Here is an 18,532-nt window from a genome sequence, read left to right as displayed (position 1 = left end):
CTGCAGAATTACCTATTTCTTGATCATATCCAGCACACAAATATAAATTCTCAAATCTTAACTTGTGCACATGTAAGACACAATGGGTGATATCTGACAATTCTGTAAATAGCATGAAACCTTCTCTAACGCAATCTGAGATACGGCCATTACCGTATCTCTGCCTGAGAGATCTGTGGCCCTTACAGTGGAGTCTGTTGAACAGACAGGTGTGCAGAGGAGGAGGATTTGTGTAGGAGGTAAACTGACTTTACGGTGAAACCAAATCCCACACCGTGGCGATGATTCAGGGGCAGGTGCGGGTAGGAGTGATGGAGATCCGTGTTCTTAACACTTTCTTTCTGCCTGTGGCTCGGCAGGACGCTACGCATTGGTCGTTGCCGGTGACATTGCTGTCTACGCTACCGGGAGTGCACGCCCCACGGGAGGGGCCGGCGCCGTTGCAATGCTGGTCGGACCTGACGCACCCCTGGGATTAGAGCGAGGTACGTTAGCACGAATTTCCCTCCAAATGTGGAGTTCTATTGAGCTACAGTAAAAAGCTTGTCTTGCTTGTTCATACAGATCAATTCATTACACAGTGCATTGAGGTAGAACACCCCCATCCCCTCAAAGGGCACCTCCCACGGTGCTCAGCACATTAGGAGAGAACCTTCCCGACTGCCTCGTCTCCCCAGGCCAGCGAGTCCCAGGCTCAGAGGCCTGTGAGTTGGCAGCCCGAATGTCAGAGACTGAAGTCAGTGAGCCCAGAGCCCAAAGTCGGCACGAGGAGACAAGCTGGGAGAGGGGGGATGAAAAAAGAGAGAAGGCGGGGTAGTAAGAAATCACTGGAAGTTAGAGATATTGATGTTCATGCCATCTGGTTGGAGGCCACCCAGATGCAATATGAGGTGTTGCTCCTCCACCCTGAGAATACGAGGGGTGGGAATTGGACTGATGAGATTATTAATAAGTGAGACTGATGAATATCCTGCCAACACTGGGGTGTCATCACTAGGACAGCGACCTTTGATATGTACTTCGCATGCTTTTTGAATTATATTTTATTAACTTATTTGTGGTAATATTTTGTTTTATGTGCTGTGTGTGATGTATATATGTATGGTCAGGTGACAATGAACTAGTTTGGGTGCCACAGTACTGTAGCAGTTAGTGCAATGCTATTACAGTTGGGAGTTCAGTTCTGGTGTCATCTGTAAGGGGTTGTACATTCTACCAGTGACCATGTGGTTTCCTCCCACAGTTCAAAGACGTAACGGCTGGTAGGGTAATTAGTCATTGTAAGTTAGCCTATGGTTAGGATAGGTTTAAAAACGTGAGTTTCTGGTTGGTGTGGCTCATTGGACTGGAACTGCCTATTCCACACAGTATCTCTAAATAAATAAAGATTTTCTTTAAAACTTGAATTTATCGTTGGGAGCCAGCATGGATCTGATGGGTTGAATGGCCTTGTGCATCTCTGTAAGTCTCCAGCCAGTCGTGAGTGAGTGTGTGGGGCCTGCTCATTGCTGAATGCAGGTGTCTGTGTGCACCTCGTGCGAAGGTTGTTTGCCTCTGTGGTTGCCCTGGGCTAGCATTGTAAATGCTGACTGTACCCTTCCCCACAGGGCTGCGTGGGACCCACATGCAGCACGTGTACGACTTCTACAAGCCCGACATGGTGTCAGAGTACCCTGTGGTGGATGGCAAGCTCTCCATTCAGTGCTACCTCAGTGCGCTTGACCACTGCTACAGGTTCTACTGCAACAAGTACCAGGCACAGAAGCAGAAAGGTGAGCAGACTCTCCAGCCCAACTAGCCCATGTTGGCCCAGTTGCCTCATGAGCTGGTCCTATTTGTCTGTGTTTGGCCCACGGGTTCCCAGCCTGGGGTCACGGGCCCCTCAGTTAATGGTGTTGGTCCATGGTCTGAAACCCCTGCTCTAAACCCTTCCTATCCTTGTACCTGGCTTAATGTCTGTTAAATGCTATAATTATGTGACCCTCAACCACTTGCTGTGTTGGCTCGTTCCTACACCCACTATCCTGTGTGTTGAAAACTTGTCTGGGATGGTGGGCTCGTGTTTCATATCACAGTTCATAGGACAGTGATCGGGGTTTAATTTTGCCACTGTCTATAAGGAGTTTGTACGTTTTCCCAGTGACCACATAGTTTTCCTGCGGGTGCTCCAGTTTCCTTCTGCATTGCAAAGATGTACGGGTTAGAATTTGTGAGTTGTGGACATGCTGGTGGCATGGTGACACTTGCACACCCTCGGAAATTAAGCATTTCACTGTGTGTTTTGATGTACATGTGACAAATAAAGCTAATCTTTATCGTTAACCTCCCCTATCCTTGTGCATGTTGACAAATAAAGCTAATCTTTATCTTTAACCACCCCTATCCTTGTGCATGTTGAACCTCTGGCAGCTTGGTCCATATACCCCTCATCCTCTCTGCTGAAAGCTTGCCCTTCAGGTCTCCATTTAATCTTGTCTCTCTCGAACTAAACCTCTGCCCTTCCATTTTGGATTGCTCTTCCCTGGGGTCATGATTGTCACCATTCGCCTTATTTATGCCCTCGTGATTTTATAAACCTCTACAAGTCCACTCCTCGGTTGTTGGGTTATGTGTGTGATACAGGCCTGACATTACACAAATGGACCCTTTCCCACTCTCCTAAACTCTGGTTAGGCTGCATTGCGTAGAGTACTGATTGCCCCATTATAGGAATGATGTGGAGACTTGGGAGAGAGTGCAGAAGAGCCAACAGGATTCTAACTGGATTAGAGGCTTGTGGTATGCGGAGAGGCTGAACAAGCTGGGGTTGTTTTTTCTGAAACAGGAGAGGCTTACAGAGGCTTATAAAATTGAAAGGCACAGATAGAGTTGAGAGTGGGTATCCTTTTCCCAGACAGGAGGAATTCTGCAGATGCTGGAATTTCAAGCAACACATATCAAAGTTGCTGGTGAACACAGCAGCGTTCAGTCCTGACGAAGGGTCTCGGCCTGAAACGTCGACTGTACCTCTTCCTAGAGATGCTGCCTGGCCTGCTGCGTTCACCAGCAACTTTGGTGTGTGTTGCCATCCTTTTCCCAGGCCTGAAACGTCTAATGTGAGAGGGCATGCATTTAAGATGATGGAGGGAAAGCTCAGGGAGATGTGTCGCAAGTTTTTTTACACAATGAGCGGTGAGTAACACATGCAAAATGCTGGAGGAACACAGCCGGTCAGGCTGCATCTATAAAACTGAATAAACAGTTGACGTTTCAGGCCAAGAGTGAAAAGGAAGGTGCCAGAATAAAATGGTGTGGGGAGGGGAAGGAGGATAGCTGGAGGTGATAGGTAAAGTCAGGTGGTGGGAAAGGTAAAGGGCTGGAGAAGGAATCTAATAGGAGAGAAGGGTGGACCATAGGAGAAAGGGAAGGAGGAGGGGGACCAGGGGGAGGTGATAGGCCAGAGCGAGATATAGAAGAAGAGGGGGGAGGGGTGGGAATCTTACTGAAAAAAGAAGTTGATATTCATGCCATCAGGTTGGATGCTACCTAGATGGAATCTGAGGTGTTGCTCCTCTGACCTCAGGGTGGCCTTGCCATGGAGGGTGGTGGTTGCCTGGAAGTACTGCTCAGGGTGGTGGTGGAGGTAGATGCCTTAGAGGCATCTGACAGGCTCTTAATGCAGGGAATGGAGGAGTACAGATATTGTGTGGGCAGAAGGAATTGGTTTAGTGAGGAATTTAATTAGTTTAATCACAGGGCCTGTTCCTATTCTTTAATGTTCTGTGACTGAATGGTAGATTAGACAATAGACAATAGGTGCAGGAGTAGGCCATTCAGCCCTTCGAACCAGCACCGCCATTCACTGTGATCATGGCTGATCATCCACAATCAGTATCCAGTTCCTGCCTTATCCCCATAACCTTTGATTCCACTATCTTTAAGAGCTCTATCTGTCTCTTTTTTGAAAGCATCCAGAGACTTGGCCTCCACAGCCTTCTGGGGCAGAGCATTCCATATACCCACCACTCTCTGGGTGAAAAAGTTTTTCCTCAACTCCGTTCTAAATGGCCTACCCCTAATCCTTAAACTGTGGCCTCTGGTTCTGATTAGATTAGATTCAACTTTATTGTCATTGTGTCGAGTACAGATACAAAGCCAATGAAATGCATTTAGCATCTGACCAGAAATGCAAAGAATAGTGTTATTTACAAAATAACTGCGAACAAAAAAAGTGCTACAGCACACAAATATAAAAGTACTGAGACAGGACAATACTGATGCAATACTGCTTAGCACTGTGATGAGAGGTTCAGCAGGGTCACAGCCTCAGGGAAGAAGCTGTTCCTGTGCCTGCTGGTGCAGGAGTGGAGGCTCCTGTAGCGCCTACCGGATGGGAGGAGAGTAAAAAGTCCATGGTTAGGGTGAGATGCATCCCTGATGATGCTTTTCGCCCTTCCCAGGCAGCGTTTATGGTAGATGTTCTCAGTGGTAGGCAATTGGGTGCCGATAATCCGCTGGGCAGTTTTCACGCTGGAGTGCTTTGCGGTCCGATACAGAACCATTACCATACCACACTGAGATGCAGTTGGTGAGTATGCTGTCAATGGTACAGCGGTAAATGTCCGTCAGTATCCTGGGACAGAGGTGAGCTTTGTTGAGGTTAGTTTTGTGTGCAGGAGCAATTCTCTGAAGGTGCAAGGAGGGAGTTGATGGGGTGAATGGCCCTCCCGTGGTGGGTGTGAATTGACCAGCCGGTACGGTTTTGATGGCAGTGCTGCATCCTGTGCGTTGTGTTTCAGAGGGTAGCGATGCCCGGTTCACTCTGCAGGACTTCGACTACTTGGTGTTCCACACCCCCTACTGCAAACTGGTCCAGAAGTCAGTGGCCCGCCTGCTGCTCAATGACTTCCTCCGTGACTCGAAGCCTAACACTGAGAGCGGCATCTTCAGTGGCCTGGAGGCCTTCAGGTGAGTGGGTTCCCAATTGGTTTCGTTAATAAACACTGGCTCCTTGTGAAATGTGGCAGCAATGCAGTGCAAGACATAAAGATTACTATAAATTACAATAAGAATATGTATTTTTAACAATAGTGAGGTAAGTTCACGGAGTGTTCAGAAATCTGATGGTAGAGAAGAAACTGTTCCTGACAGGCTGTGTGTGTCTTCAGGCTCCTGTACCTGCTCCTTGATGGTAGTAATGAGAAGAGAGCACATCCTCAGTGGTAATGGTTGCTGCCATTCTTGAGGCATCGCGTTTTGAGCATATCCAGGTTGTGCCACTGATGAATCTGACTAAGTTTACAGCCCTCTGCCACCTTTTGCAATCCGGCCTGTTGGAGCCTCCATATTGACACAATCAGTCAGAATGCTCTCCACCATAAATCTGTTTGAATTTGCAACAATTTCTGGTGACGTGTCAAATCTCCTCAAGCTCCTACTGTTCAGCACAGACTCAATGGGCTGAAGGGCCTGTTTCCACTCAATAATGAATGAGACACAAGTGACTGCAGATACTGGAAGTTGGAGGTACTCAGTGACTCAGGCAGCATCTGTGGAGGGAAATAGATTATTTGCAAGGACGTAGAGAAGATGTTTCCACAAGCAGGAGTGTCGAGGACCAGAGGGCACAGCCTCAGAATAAAGGGACACCCCTCTGATGTAGCGTAGTGGTTAGTGCAGCACTATTATACCTCGGGGCATCAGAGTTCAACGTCCTGTATTAGAAAGTCTGTACAATCTCCCCATCTGTACGTGTGGGTTTCCTCCCACAGTCCAAAGGTGTAAGGGCCAGTAAGGTAGTCATTGTAAATCATCCTGCGATTAGGCTGGGGTTAAATCAGTGGGTTGCCGGGTGACGTGGCTGATTGGGCCTGTTCCGCACTGTATCTCTAAATACCTAAAATAAACACAGCTGAAGATGAATTTCTTTAGCCAGAGGATAGTGAATCTGAGGAATTAGTTACCACAGACAGCAGTGGAGGTCAAATCATCGCTTTTATTTACGGCAGAGACTGATAGATTCTTGATTAGTAAGAGAGATTGAGAGCAGCTCATGGGGAGTCATGCTGGGGCTAACGAGCTGTGTGGCCCTGCTGGGATTGCGGGCTGCGAGCGGGGACGCCTGCTGGGACTAACGAGCTGTGTGGCCCTGCTGGGATTGCGGGCAGCGTGCAGGGACGCCTGCTGGGATTGTGGGCAGCGTGCAGGGACGCCTGCTGGGACTAACGAGCTGTATGGCCCTTCTGGGATTGCGGGCAGCGTGCAGGGATGCCTGCTGGGATTGTGGGCAGCGTGCAGGGATGCCTGCTGGGACTAACGAGCTGTGTGGCCCTGCTGGGATTGCGGGCTGCGAGTGGGGACGCCTGCTGGGACTAACGAGCTGTGTGCACTCTGTGACAGGGACGTGAAGCTGGAGGACACGTACTTTGACAGGGACGTGGAAAAGGCCTTTCTGAAGGCCAGCGCCGAGATCTTCAAAGAGAAGACGCAGCCCTCGCTAATGGTCTCCAACCAGAATGGCAACATGTACACACCCTCCGTCTACGGCTGCCTGTCCGCCATCCTGGCGCAGTAAGTACCTCGAAACTCTAGAAGAGAGCCGCGTTTTCTGTACACCACACTCCGCCTCTGATGGCTGACGTCTCCCCTCTTTCCCCACCACCGCAGGCGTTCGGCAAAGCAGCTGGCAGGGCAGAGGATCGGACTGTTCTCCTATGGATCGGGATTGGCTGCCACCCTCTACTCCCTGCGGGTGACTCAGGACGCAGCCCCTGGCTCGGCTCTGGACAGGCTGGCGGGCAGCCTGTCGGACCTGCAGGCCCGACTCAATTCGCGCAAGAAGATTGCACCGGAGGTCTTCGCCACCAGTATGAAGATGAGAGAGGACACCCACCACCTGGGTAAGGTCACTGGCTCAAGTAGGGGGTGTTCCTTCCTCACATTCAACCCCCCTTTCCCTTCTGCTGTCCCAACCCCTGCCTCCGCTGCACCCCTGTCTCAACACCACCGACCCCCCAATAGGTTATCATTCCAACCCTGGGGCTCTCCCATCAAGGAGGACTGGGGCTGCAGGCGTGGTGAGCATCATCACCTGCGGCTGCTGCTTCCCCCATCCTGCCTCAGACATACGTCACCGCGACTTCATCGTTGCTTTGTCCAAGTGCTGGAACTCCCTGCCCCGCAGCGCTGGAGAGGGTGGGGGCAGCTCAGTCGCAGCCGGCCTGGGTACCAGCCTCCCTGGGTCAGTAGCTCAGCTGAGACCAGCCCCTTCTCAACCATCGGAGCGATCCCCATCCCGTTAAAAACCCAGAGCTGCAAAATCTCCAATGCCCTCCTCCCTGGGAGGGGAAGGGTCTTTAAAGATGGACTACACCTGGGGACAACGTGAAGGACTGGCCCAGGACGGAGGTGATTGGCCTAAGAAAAAGAGAAGAGGAGACACCCATGGGTAGGGGCAGCCCGAGAGTATCGCCATACATTCAGGTGCCTATACAGCACAGCCACAATGCTCAGCAGACCACAACAGCACCAAAACAACAACAAAAACAAGCCCTGTTCCTCTCCCCCACCCACACACGTACGCAGTCCCGTAACCCCAGGACAGGCTTGTCTTCTGCAGACCTGGAGCTGGATTTGGGCTTGTTCTTTAGTACTTCCCAGGGTCCTGCCCTATGCAGCTGTAACTCATCCTGACTGTTCTTCCCAATGTGCATCCCCTCACGTATTGAATCAGAATCAGGTTTAATATCTGTGTATGCCTTGAAATATGTTATTTTTCAGCAACAGTACATTACAATACATAATTACAATAAGAAATGTATATATAGCACTGTCTCCTGCACATACATAGAGTGCTTAAGACTTTTGCACAGTACTGTAGTAATTTTATGTATTGCACTGTACCGTTGCCGCAAAAAAAAATCAAAGTTCATGACCTATGTGAGTGATGGTAAACCTGATTCTGATATGGGTCTCTGTTGTGGACTGAGAGTGGGAAGCGGGCAGGGAGAGGGGAATCATGGTTGGGGAAAGGGGAGGGAGAGAGGAGGGAGTGGGAAGTACCAGAGAGACATTCTGTAATGATCAATAAACCAATTGTTTGGAATCAAATGACCTTGCCTGGTGTCTCAGGGCTGGGTGTGTCTGCACCCACACCACAACCCCCCCCCCCACCCCTGCACTCCTTCTCCGCCACCCCTCCCACAGCACTCCACCCTCGCCAATCCCAACATCCTTTGCTCCTACCAGATTTACAAACTCACTCTCTGTGCCACGTTGACTGTAATACAGTGCTGTTGAAAAATCTTAGGCACCCTAACTGTGTGTGTATATATTTTTATTTATATATATAAAAAAAATATATATCTTAGACTTTTGCACAGTGCTGCATAAAGAATTTAAATTAAATAAATCGTGCAAAAAGACAGCGAAAATAAAGGAAAAAGTAGTGAGGCAGTGTACAAGGGTTCATTGTCCATTCAGAAATATGATGGCGGAGGGGAAGAAGCTGCTCCTCAGTTGCTGAGTGAGAGTCTTCAGGGTCTTGGACCACCATCTTGATGGTAGCAATGAGAAGAGGGCATGTATTGGGTGATGGGGTCCCTTTATAATGGATGCCACCTTTGAAGGTGTCCTCGGTGCTGGGGAGCCTCGTGCCCATGATGGAGCTGGCTGAGCTTGCAACCCTCTGCAGTAGTCCCTCCATACCTGACGCTGATTTAACCAGTCCGAACGCACTCCACCGTACATCTGTAGAAATTTGCAAGAGTCTGGTGACATACCAAAAGCCTTTGCATATTCAGAGATGAGTCTTCCCTGCTGAATGTTTGCTGAATCTGCTGATCATGTTGTCTCCTCTCCCCCCCACCTCCACCCCCATCCTCACCCTACAGCCGGACAGCAGCCCCAGGGTGCAGTGGAGGACCTGTTTCCCGGCACCTGGTACCTGACCCGTGTGGACGAGAAGCACCGGAGGGACTATGCACGTCGCCCCTTCCTGGAGAACGGGAGCCTCGAGGCACCAGTCGGCACGCACCACAGCAACCCTGCCACTGCAGAGGTAGGGGAGGGTGAGGGTGGGGGGCGGTGTCGGAGGGTTGGGGCACCAAGATAGCCTAGCGGTTAGCACCACACTGTTGTGTCCTCGGGGCATCAAAGTTCCAGTGTCCTCTGTGAACAAGTTTGTACATTCTTTCCTGTGAGTGTGTGCGTTTCCTCCCAGAGTCCAGCGATGTATGGGTTAGTAGGTTAATTGGTCGTTGTAAATTGTCCCGTGTTTAGGCTGGGATTAAATTGGTGAGTTGCTGGGTGGTGCAGCTCAAAGAGCCGGAAGGACCTGTTCTCTAAATAAATAAATAGGGTAGGATACAGATGGGGAAATGGCAGCGGCAGGTGTCAGAGTAGGAGAGGAGGAGGAAGGCAATGGATGCGAGTGGACAGAGGGGTGAGGCGGGGAACAGAGGCATAAGGGATGGGGTTGGTATTGGAGGGGTGCAGTGGAGGAGGGTGGATGATGTTCTGGAGCTGAAGGGAGAGAGAACTAGGCTCCAGTGTAGTTTGGAGCAGCTCAGTGGCACGCTGGTTAGAGCTGCTGTTCCACAACTCTAGAGACCGGGTTTGAACCTGACATTTGCTGCTATCCTTGTGTGGGGTTTGCCTGTTTTCCTGGGTGTTCTGATTCTCTCCTCACAACACAATGAGGGGTGAGGAACAACAGGAGGGAGGATAGAGAGCGGAGAGGGGCTTCAATGTAGTTTTGGATGCTGCCTCACAGTTCCAGAGAGCCAGGTTCGATCCCAACCTTTGCTGCTGTCCTGTGGAGTTTGCACGTTCTACACCTGATGGGTTTCCTCCCACATCCCAGTGACGTGGGTCAGGGGTTAATTGCCACTGGAGTGAGAGGGTGAGAGGTAGAAGAACGTAAAGAGTGTTGGTGGACACGAGAGAGAAATGTGGTGAATGGGATTACTGGGATTGATCTGAGATCTTACAGGTATTTGATGGGCCAAATGGCCTTGAATGTTATAAGGAGGGAGAATGAGAGACAACTGGATAGAGGTAGACCAGATGATAAGAGACATCGCCCATGTGGACAGCCAGAGACTTTTTCCCAGGGCGGAAATGGCTAATATAAGGAGGCATCCTTATGTTAGGATGATTGGAGGCAATAGACAATAGACAGTAGGTGCAGGAGTAGGCCATTCAGCCCTTTGAGCCAGCACCGCCATTCACTGTGATCATGACTGATCACCTACAATCAGCACCCCGTTCCTGCCTTCTCCCCATATCCCTTGACTCCACTATCTTTAAGAGCTCTATCTAACTCTTTCTTGAAAGCATCCAGAGAATTGGCCTCCGCTGCCCTCTGAGGCAGAGCATTCCACAGATCCACAACTCTCTTGGTGAACAAGTTTTTCCTCAACTCCGTTCTAAATGGTCTACCCCTTATTCTTAAACTGTGGCCTCTGGTTCTGGACTCCCCCAACATCGGGAACATGTTTCCTGCCTCTAGCATGTCCAATCCCTAAATAATTTTATATGTTTCAATCAGATCCCCTCTCATCCTTCTAAATTCCAGTGTATACAAGCCCAGTCGCTCCAATCTTTCAACATATGACAGCCCCGCCATCCCTGTAATTAACCTTGTGAACCTATGCTGCACTCCCTCAATAGCAAGAATGTCCTTCCTCAAATTTGGAGACCAAAACTGCACACAATACTCCAGGTGTGGTCTCACCAGGGCCCTGTACAGCTGCAGAAGGACCTCTTTGCTCCTATACTCAACTCCCCTTGTTATGAAGGCCAATGTGCCATTAGCTTTCTTCACTGCCTGCTGTACCTGCATGCTTACTTTCAGTGACTGATGAACAAGGAGGCAAATATAGAGGGGATGTCAAAGGTAGGTTTTTTTACACAGAGCAGTTGAAGCATGATGGTAGAGGCAGATATAATAGGGACAACTCCTAGTTAGACACATCATCACCATCATTATGGGCCGTGCCATGTGACGTGGGCGATCATGGTCTTTTCAAAGCCATGATTGTTCTTGGCAAATTTTTCTATAGAAGTGGTTTACCATTAACTTCTTCCAGGCAGTGCCTTCACAAGATGGGTGATCCTGGCCATTATCAATACTTTCAGAGATAGTCTGCCTGGCATCAGTGGTCACATAACCAGGACTTGATATGCACCAGTTTCTCATTTGACCATCCACCGCCTGCTCCCATGGCTTCATGTGATCCTGATCAGGGGGCTAAGCAGATGTGATACTTGCCCAAGGGTGACCTGCAGTCCAGCAGAGGGAAGGAGTGCCTTGCACCTCCTTTGGTAGAGACGTATCTCCACCCTGCCATCCATCGATAGGCACAGATTTAAAAAAATGGAGGGCTATGTGGGAGGGAAGGATTGTGGCTTTGGCTAAAAGGTCATGGGCCAAGGGACATGTACTCTGCTGTAGAGTTTTATATTCTCTGAAAGGTGTTGTACTGTATGTGGAGTATGGGAGGTGATTGGGATTACAGCGAGCTGTTGGGTTGAGAGAGGGGGATGGAGGGGCATTAGGAGAGTGGTTGAGGGCCGGAGGCAGGGGTTGGGTGGGTGGGGATGTGAAGTAGGGGGAAAGGTGGGTGGTGATGACCGAGGGGCAGTGGCATGTGAATTGAGGTGGTGTGGGGTTGTGGGTGAGGTGCATGGAACTCTCGGGGGAGGGGTTGAATTGAGGTGGTGTGGGGTTGTGGACAAATTGCAGGACACTCTCGGGGCTGGGGGCGGCTTCAATTGGTAACATGAATCGAGGTACAGTGAAAATCTTGCCTTGCGTACTGTTCATACAGATCACATCATTACACAGAGCATTGAGGTAGAACGAGGGAAAACAATAACAGAATGCAGAGTAAAGTGTAACAGTTACAGAGAAAGTGCAGTGCAGACAGACAAGATGTAAGGTCATAACAAGGTAGATTATGAGGTCAGGAGTTCCTGTTATCTTGTCACAACTACGGTAATAGATTAGCAAATTGGTCATAAGTTTATTGATTTTTTTTTAAAAAGATCAGCTGTGTTTGTCACGTGTACATCAAACACCGAAACATGCAGTGAAATGCTTTGTTTGCATTAAATCAAATCAGTAAGGATTATGCAAGTGTCACCACACTTCTGCCGCCAACGTAGTCTGCCCGTAACTATGTCTATGGACTGTGGGAGGGAGCCCACGGTCACTGGGAGAACGTGCAAACTCCTTACAGACAGCGGTGGGAATTGAACAGCAATCGGTTATCACTGACGCTGTAAAGCGATTGCAGTAGCCGCTACACTACCTGATGTCACATGGACACATCCCTCCCACCATTGGCAGTATCTCGCATTGCACTGATTTATGATGGTCACCATGTACTGAGGTTCAGTTCTCAGTCTCCCATACAGATCAAATCATTCCACAGCGCTTTGAGCTGGAACAGGGTAAAACAAACTACGTAGTAGTTCGTGCAATGCTATTACAGCTTGGGGCACTGGAGTTTGGGGTTCAAATCCAGCATCCTCTGTAAAAAAGTTTGTACCTTCTTCCCCTGTGCGTGTGGGTTTGCTCCCACAGTCCACAGACGTATGGGTTTGTAGGTTAATTGGTCATTGTACGTTGTCCTGTGATGAGCTCGGGTTAATTCAGGGGTTGCTGGGCGGTGCAGCTTGGTGGGCTGGAAGGATCTGTTCTGTGCTGTGTCTCTAAGTTTCTAAATAAAGGGTGAAAGAACATTATTAGTAATTTGTAAAGACAGAACTTGGATTTCTGTGTAGGACGATTATAATGGAAGTAGTGAGTGAACCTGTAGGGGGCAGTCTCCACACACCAGCACTATCTTCACAACCATGCGTCTAACGATATTCACCTTCTTTCCCAGTCTGCACCCAGTCCAGCGAAAAAAATGCCCAGGATCCCAGCGACGGCCTCCCAGCCTGGCACCGCAAGCGTCACCAATGGAGGCCACTGACTGACCACACACCCCCACGGATGGGATAGGTGGGGAGGGGGAGAGAATCCGCCCAGCACCACCCCACTGCGACCGGAGATCGATCCTTCCAGAAGCAAGGTCACTGGGTCACGGCCGGAATCCAGGGAAGGATTGCATGGGAATTCTGCGGGCCGGTTGCCTTGATGTACAGTTGGTGTGTGTACCCCTTGCCCCCAATGCCCATCGGCTGTTTCATTTTATTTGCAATCAGACGCTGTAATTATTTTTAATTCTGTTTGTTGTCTGGTGCTGGGGTGCGTTTGGAGCTGCCCCTTGTACCCCCACCTGTTTATATGCTCTGTAATTTAGCTGTTCGATATTCTAGCTGAGAGTTCAGTATGCACAGTGAGTTGGCACCAGAGTCAATGACGTGCAATGCTGTTCAGCCGTCCCCCCTACCCCCAGCTGCTGTTTGTGACTATCGAGCTGTTGGGATTTAATTTAATCCGCTGTGTAAAAAGAAACGTTAATTAAACTACATCCAAAACACAAAATGTGTTAACAAATCTAGGATCCATTGTAAAGTTCTTTTTAAATAAAAATATATACAAACAGCTTGTGAATTTGGTTTCCTGGAGCAGGGGAGGTGGGGAGTGAGGCCTCTGTTGGTTGAGGTCGATCATGAGGTTGTGTCCTAGCCATCTATATTTGATCTGCAAACCAGGGCAGTACGATATGGAGAGCAAACTGTTGCCCATGCACCAGGCTTCCCCTCTCCATGCAGCTGATGAATCTAAAGGAACGGCAGAGACCGGTGCAGTTTGGCATCGGCGGCGTCACAGGAGTTGCCAGTCAGTGTTGAACTCAATGTAGGACTGCCTTACACCAGCTCTGGATTTTTACCTCTGGGTTTACTCCTTGCGGCTATACCCACGAGTGGGTATAGCCCCAAGGCAGCGGAGGTTTGAGATCTGATTTTTCCTTCCAGATGAACTGCCAACCACAGCTGATGAGCCCCATCTGCCTGAAGCGACTGGTTTTAAGGTGCGAGTAACCTGCCTTTGTCCATTCTGCCAGTAGAAACGGTACTGCTGGGCTTAGTAGCCAAGCCACATGGGAAGGATGGGAGCTGGACTTGGTTGTCAGAGGCTATTTGAGATGCATGCTGTTGGGAACATTTAATATCCTCACTATGCCTCCCCACCCTCTGACTCTGACAACCTTAAGACTTTTTTTTAAAAAGAATGATCTCAGTCATTCTCTTTGAGTGCCTGCTTTCCTGAGGTCTTTGGTGTTGACTCCAATATTTACCTTGCCTTGACTTTGTATCTAAACTTCCTCTTGCCCCATCTCTGAGAAAGCCACAAGATTGGGGTCCCAGAGTAACAAACACAAAATGCTGGAGGAACTGCCGGTACTGATGAAGGGCCTCGGTCTGCAACTGTTTACATCCCTCCAGAGATGCTTCCTTGAGAGAAGGTGTTTGTGAGCAAGAGGATGTGAACTCTGGCAGTGAGATTCTCAGCTTGAATCTCAAGCATTTTGAGGTGATACCAGTAGTAACTGTGGAAGAACAAGGTAATAGGATTGCTTTGCCGACTAAATCAGGAAGTTATGTTGTGGTTTTATAAAACTGTAGTTAGGCTGCATCTGGAGTATTGCATACAATTCTGGTCGTTCATTTATTGGAAGGATGTCAAAGCTTTAGAGAGAGTTCAGAGGAGGTTTATCAGGATGTTGACCTAGATTAGAGGGCATGAGAGGTTGGACAAACTGGGTGTTTTCTCTGGGGCAGTGGGAGATAAGGAGAGATCTGATAAGAGTTTATAAGATGAGAGGCATAGGTAGACTGGACAGACAATACCATTTTTCAAGGGTTGAAGTGACTTGACTTAGCAAAGGGTGTGCAATTAAGGTGAGGGGATAATTTTAAAGGAGATGTGAGGGTCAAGTTGTTACACGCAGTGGTGGGTGCCTGGAATGTGCTGTCTGGTGCTGGTAGAAGCAGAAACATTTGGAACATTTAAGAGACATTTTGATTGGCACATAAATATGAGGAAAAAGGGGATATGGACATTCTGTAGGCAAACAGATCGGTTAGCCATTCAATTATTAATTTAATGTGTTCAGTATAACATTGTGGGCCAGAGGGCCTGTTCCTGTGGTGTCCTGTTCTGTGAATAACACAGGGGATGTGGGATTTGCAGGCTGAACCAATATTTAATTAACCTCTCCCTAGTCGTCCTTCAGAAAGTGTTGGTGAGAGGACCAGCTCCTGTTCTGTGAATAATATGGGGGATGTGAGGTTGGCAGGTCGAGCCATTATTTCATTAACCCCTCCCTCGTCGTCCTTCAGAATGTGTTGGTGAGATGCCTTCTTGAACCGCTGCAGTCCTTGAGGTGAGAGTTACACCCATGGTGCTGTTAGGGAGGGAGTTCCAGAGTTTGGACCCGGTAACAGTGAAGGAACAGGGATGTATTTCCAATTCAGGATGATGTGTGGCCGGGAGGGAAACTCAATGGTAGAGGTGATGGGTAGGGAAGGTACTGGTGGCGATGGTGCGTTGGGAAGGTACTGGTGGAGATGGTGCGTTGGGAAGGTACTGGTGGAGATGGGTCAGGAAGGTGCTGGTAGAGGTGGTGCGTCGGGAAGGTGCTGGTAGAGGTGGTGGGTTGGGAAGGTGCTGGAAGAGGTGGTGGGTCGGGAAGGTGCTGGTGAAAATGGTGTGCTGGGAAGGTACTGGTGGAGATGGGTCGGGAAGTTGCTCGTAGAGGTGGTGGGTTGGGAAGGTACTGGTAGAGGTGGTGGGTCGGGAAAGTGATGGCGGAGATGTTGGTCAGGAAGGTGCTAGTGGAGATTGTGGGTCCGGAAGGTGCTGCTGAAGGTGGTGGGTCGTGAAGGTGCTGGTAGAAATGGTGGGTTGGGAAGTTGCTGGTAGAAATGGTGGGTTGGAAAGGTGGAGGTGGTGGGTTGGGAAGGTGCTGGTAGAGATGGTGGGTCGGGAAGGTGCTGGTGGGGATAGTGGGTTGGGAAGGTGCTGGTAGCGATGGTGGGTTGGGAAGGTGCTGGTAGAGGTGGTGGGTTGGGAAGGTGCTGGTGGAGATGGGTTAGAAAGGTGCTGTGGAGAAGGTTTGTCGGGAAGGTGCCGGTGGAGGTGGGTCCTGAAGGTGCTGGTGGAGATGGTGGGTCGGGAAGGTGCTGGTAGAGATGGTGGGTTGGGAAGGTGCTGGGAGAGATGCTGGGTTGGGAAGGTGCTGGGAGAGGTGTTGGGTTGGGAAAGTGCTGGTAGAGATGGTGTATTGGGAAGGTGCTGGTAGAGATGGTGGGTTGGGAAGGTGCCGGTAGAGATGCTGGGTTGGGAAGGTGCTGGGAGGGGTGTTGGGTTGGGAAAGTGCTGGTAGAGATGGTGTATTGGGAAGGTGCTGGTAGAGATGGTGGGTTGGGAAGGTGCTAGTGGAGGTGGTGGGTTGGGAAGGTGCTGGTGGAGGTGGTGGGTTGGGAAGGTGCTGGTGGAGGTGGTGGGTTGGGAAGGTGCTGGTAGAGGAGGTGGGTTGGGATGGTGCTGGTGGAGATGGTGGGTTGGGATGGTGTTGGTAGAGGTGGTGGGTTGGGAACGTGCTGGTAGAGGTGGTGGGTTGGGAAGGTGCTGGTGGAGATGGTGGCTTGTGAAGTTGATGGTAGAGATGGTGGGTCGGGAAGGTGCTGGTAGAGGTGGTAGGTCGGGAAGAAGCGGGTAGAGGTGGTGGGTTGGGAAGTTGCTGGTGGAGGTGGTGGGTTGGGAAAGTGCTGGTAGAGATGGTGTATTGGGAAGGTGCTGGTAGAGGTGGTGGGTTGGGAAGGTGCTGGTGGAGATGGTGGGTTGGGAAGTTGATGGTAGAGGTGGTGGTTCGGGAAGGTGCTGGTAGAGATGGTGGGTTGGGAAGCTGCTGGTGGAGATGGTGGTTGGGAAGGTGCTGGTAGAGGTGGTGGGTCGGGAAGGTGCTGGTAGAGATGGGTTAGAAAGGTGCTGTGGAGAAGGTTTGTCGGGAAGGTGCCGGTGGAGGTGGGTGCTGAAGGTGCTGGTGGAGATGGTGGGTCGGGAAGGTGCTGGTAGAGATGGTGGGTTGGGAAGGTGCTGGGAGAGATGCTGGGTTGGGAAGATGCTGGGAGAGGTGTTGGGTTGGGAAAGTGCTGGTAGAGATGGTGTATTGGGAAGGTGCTGGTAGAGATGGTGGGTTGGGAAGGTGCCGGTAGAGATGCTGGGTTGGGAAGGTGCTGGGAGGGGTGTTGGGTTGGGAAAGTGCTGGTAGAGATGGTGTATTGGGAAGGTGCTGGTAGAGATGGTGGGTTGGGAAGGTGCTAGTGGAGGTGGTGGGTTGGGAAGGTGCTGGTGGAGGTGGTGGGTTGGGAAGGTGCTGGTGGAGGTGGTGGGTTGGGAAGGTGCTGGTAGAGGAGGTGGGTTGGGATGGTGCTGGTGGAGATGGTGGGTTGGGATGGTGTTGGTAGAGGTGGTGGGTTGGGAACGTGCTGGTAGAGGTGGTGGGTTGGGAAGGTGCTGGTGGAGATGGTGGCTTGTGAAGTTGATGGTAGAGATGGTGGGTCGGGAAGGTGCTGGTAGAGGTGGTAGGTCGGGAAGAAGCTGGTAGAGGTGGTGGGTTGGGAAGTTGCTGGTGGAGGTGGTGGGTTGGGAAGGTACTGGTAGAGGTGGTGGGTTGGGATGGTGCTGGTGGAGATGGTGGGTTGGGAAGGTGTTGGTAGAGGTTGTGGGTCGGGAAGGTGCTGGTAGAGGTTGTGGGTCGGGAAGGTGCTGGTGGAGATGGTGGGTTGCGAAGGTGGTGGTAGATATGGGTTGGGAAGGTGCTGGTAGAGATGGTGGCTTGTGAAGGTGCTGGTAGAGATGGTGGCTTGTGAAGGTGCTAGTGGAGGTAGTGGGTTGGGAAGGTGCTGGTGGAGGTGGTGGGTCGGGAATGGGCTGGTGGAGATGGTGGGTCGGGAAAGTGCTGGGTGGGATGGTGGGTTGGGAAGGTGCTGGTAGAGGTGGTGTATTGGGAAGGTGCTGGTAGAGGTGGTGGGTTGGTAAAATGCTGGTAGAGGTGTTTGATTGGGAAGCTGCTGGTAGAGGCGGTGGGTTGGGAAGGTGCTGGTAGAGGTGGTGGGTTGGGTTGGTGCTGGTGGAGATGGTAGGTTGAGAAGGTGCTGGTGGATGTGGTGTGTTGGGAAGGTGCTGGTAGAGATGGTGGGTCGGGAAGCTGCTGGTAGAGATGATGGGTTGGGAAGGTGCTGTTAGAGATGGAAGGTCGGGAGGGTGCTGGTAGAGATCGTGGGTTGGGAATGTACTGGTAGAGATGGTGGGTTGGGAAGTTGCTGGTAGAGATGCTGAGTTGGGAAGGTGCTGGTGGAGGTGGTGGGTGGGGAAGGTGCCGGTAGAGATGGTGGGTTGGGAAAATGCTGGTAGAGGTGGTGTATTGTGAAGGTGCTGGTAGAGGTGGTGGGTTGGGAAGGTGCTGGTAGAGATGGTGGGTTGGGAAGTTGCTGGTGGAGGTGGTGGGTTGGGAAGGTACTGGTAGAGGTGGTGGGTTGGGATGGTGCTGGTGGAGATGGTGGGTTGGGAAGGTGTTGGTAGAGGTTG

General features: G+C 50.6%; 1 protein-coding gene across 4 annotated transcripts in view; it reads left to right on the top strand.

The window, feature by feature from the left end:
* hmgcs1 (3-hydroxy-3-methylglutaryl-CoA synthase 1 (soluble)) overlaps positions 1-13,537 on the top strand; it is a 49,265-nt gene extending 35,728 nt beyond the window's left edge. For all 4 annotated transcript variants that reach the window (XM_063049594.1, XM_063049595.1, XM_063049596.1 and 1 more), the window contains exons 3-9: positions 360-485; positions 1,608-1,772; positions 4,779-4,947; positions 6,379-6,549; positions 6,646-6,878; positions 8,871-9,037; positions 12,873-13,537. In XM_063049594.1, coding sequence (XP_062905664.1) covers positions 360-485; positions 1,608-1,772; positions 4,779-4,947; positions 6,379-6,549; positions 6,646-6,878; positions 8,871-9,037; positions 12,873-12,962 — 1,121 coding nt within the window. In that variant the 3' untranslated portion in view covers positions 12,963-13,537. The remainder of the gene's footprint in view (positions 1-359; positions 486-1,607; positions 1,773-4,778; positions 4,948-6,378; positions 6,550-6,645; positions 6,879-8,870; positions 9,038-12,872) is intronic.
* Positions 13,538-18,532: the final 4,995 nt, after the last annotated feature.

The sequence above is a fragment of the Mobula hypostoma genome, chromosome 5, assembly GCF_963921235.1.
Source record: "Mobula hypostoma chromosome 5, sMobHyp1.1, whole genome shotgun sequence".
Taxonomy (NCBI): Eukaryota; Metazoa; Chordata; class Chondrichthyes; order Myliobatiformes; family Myliobatidae; genus Mobula; species Mobula hypostoma.
Note: the sequence above shows the minus strand (reverse complement) of the source record. Positions and strands in the feature narration are given on the sequence as shown.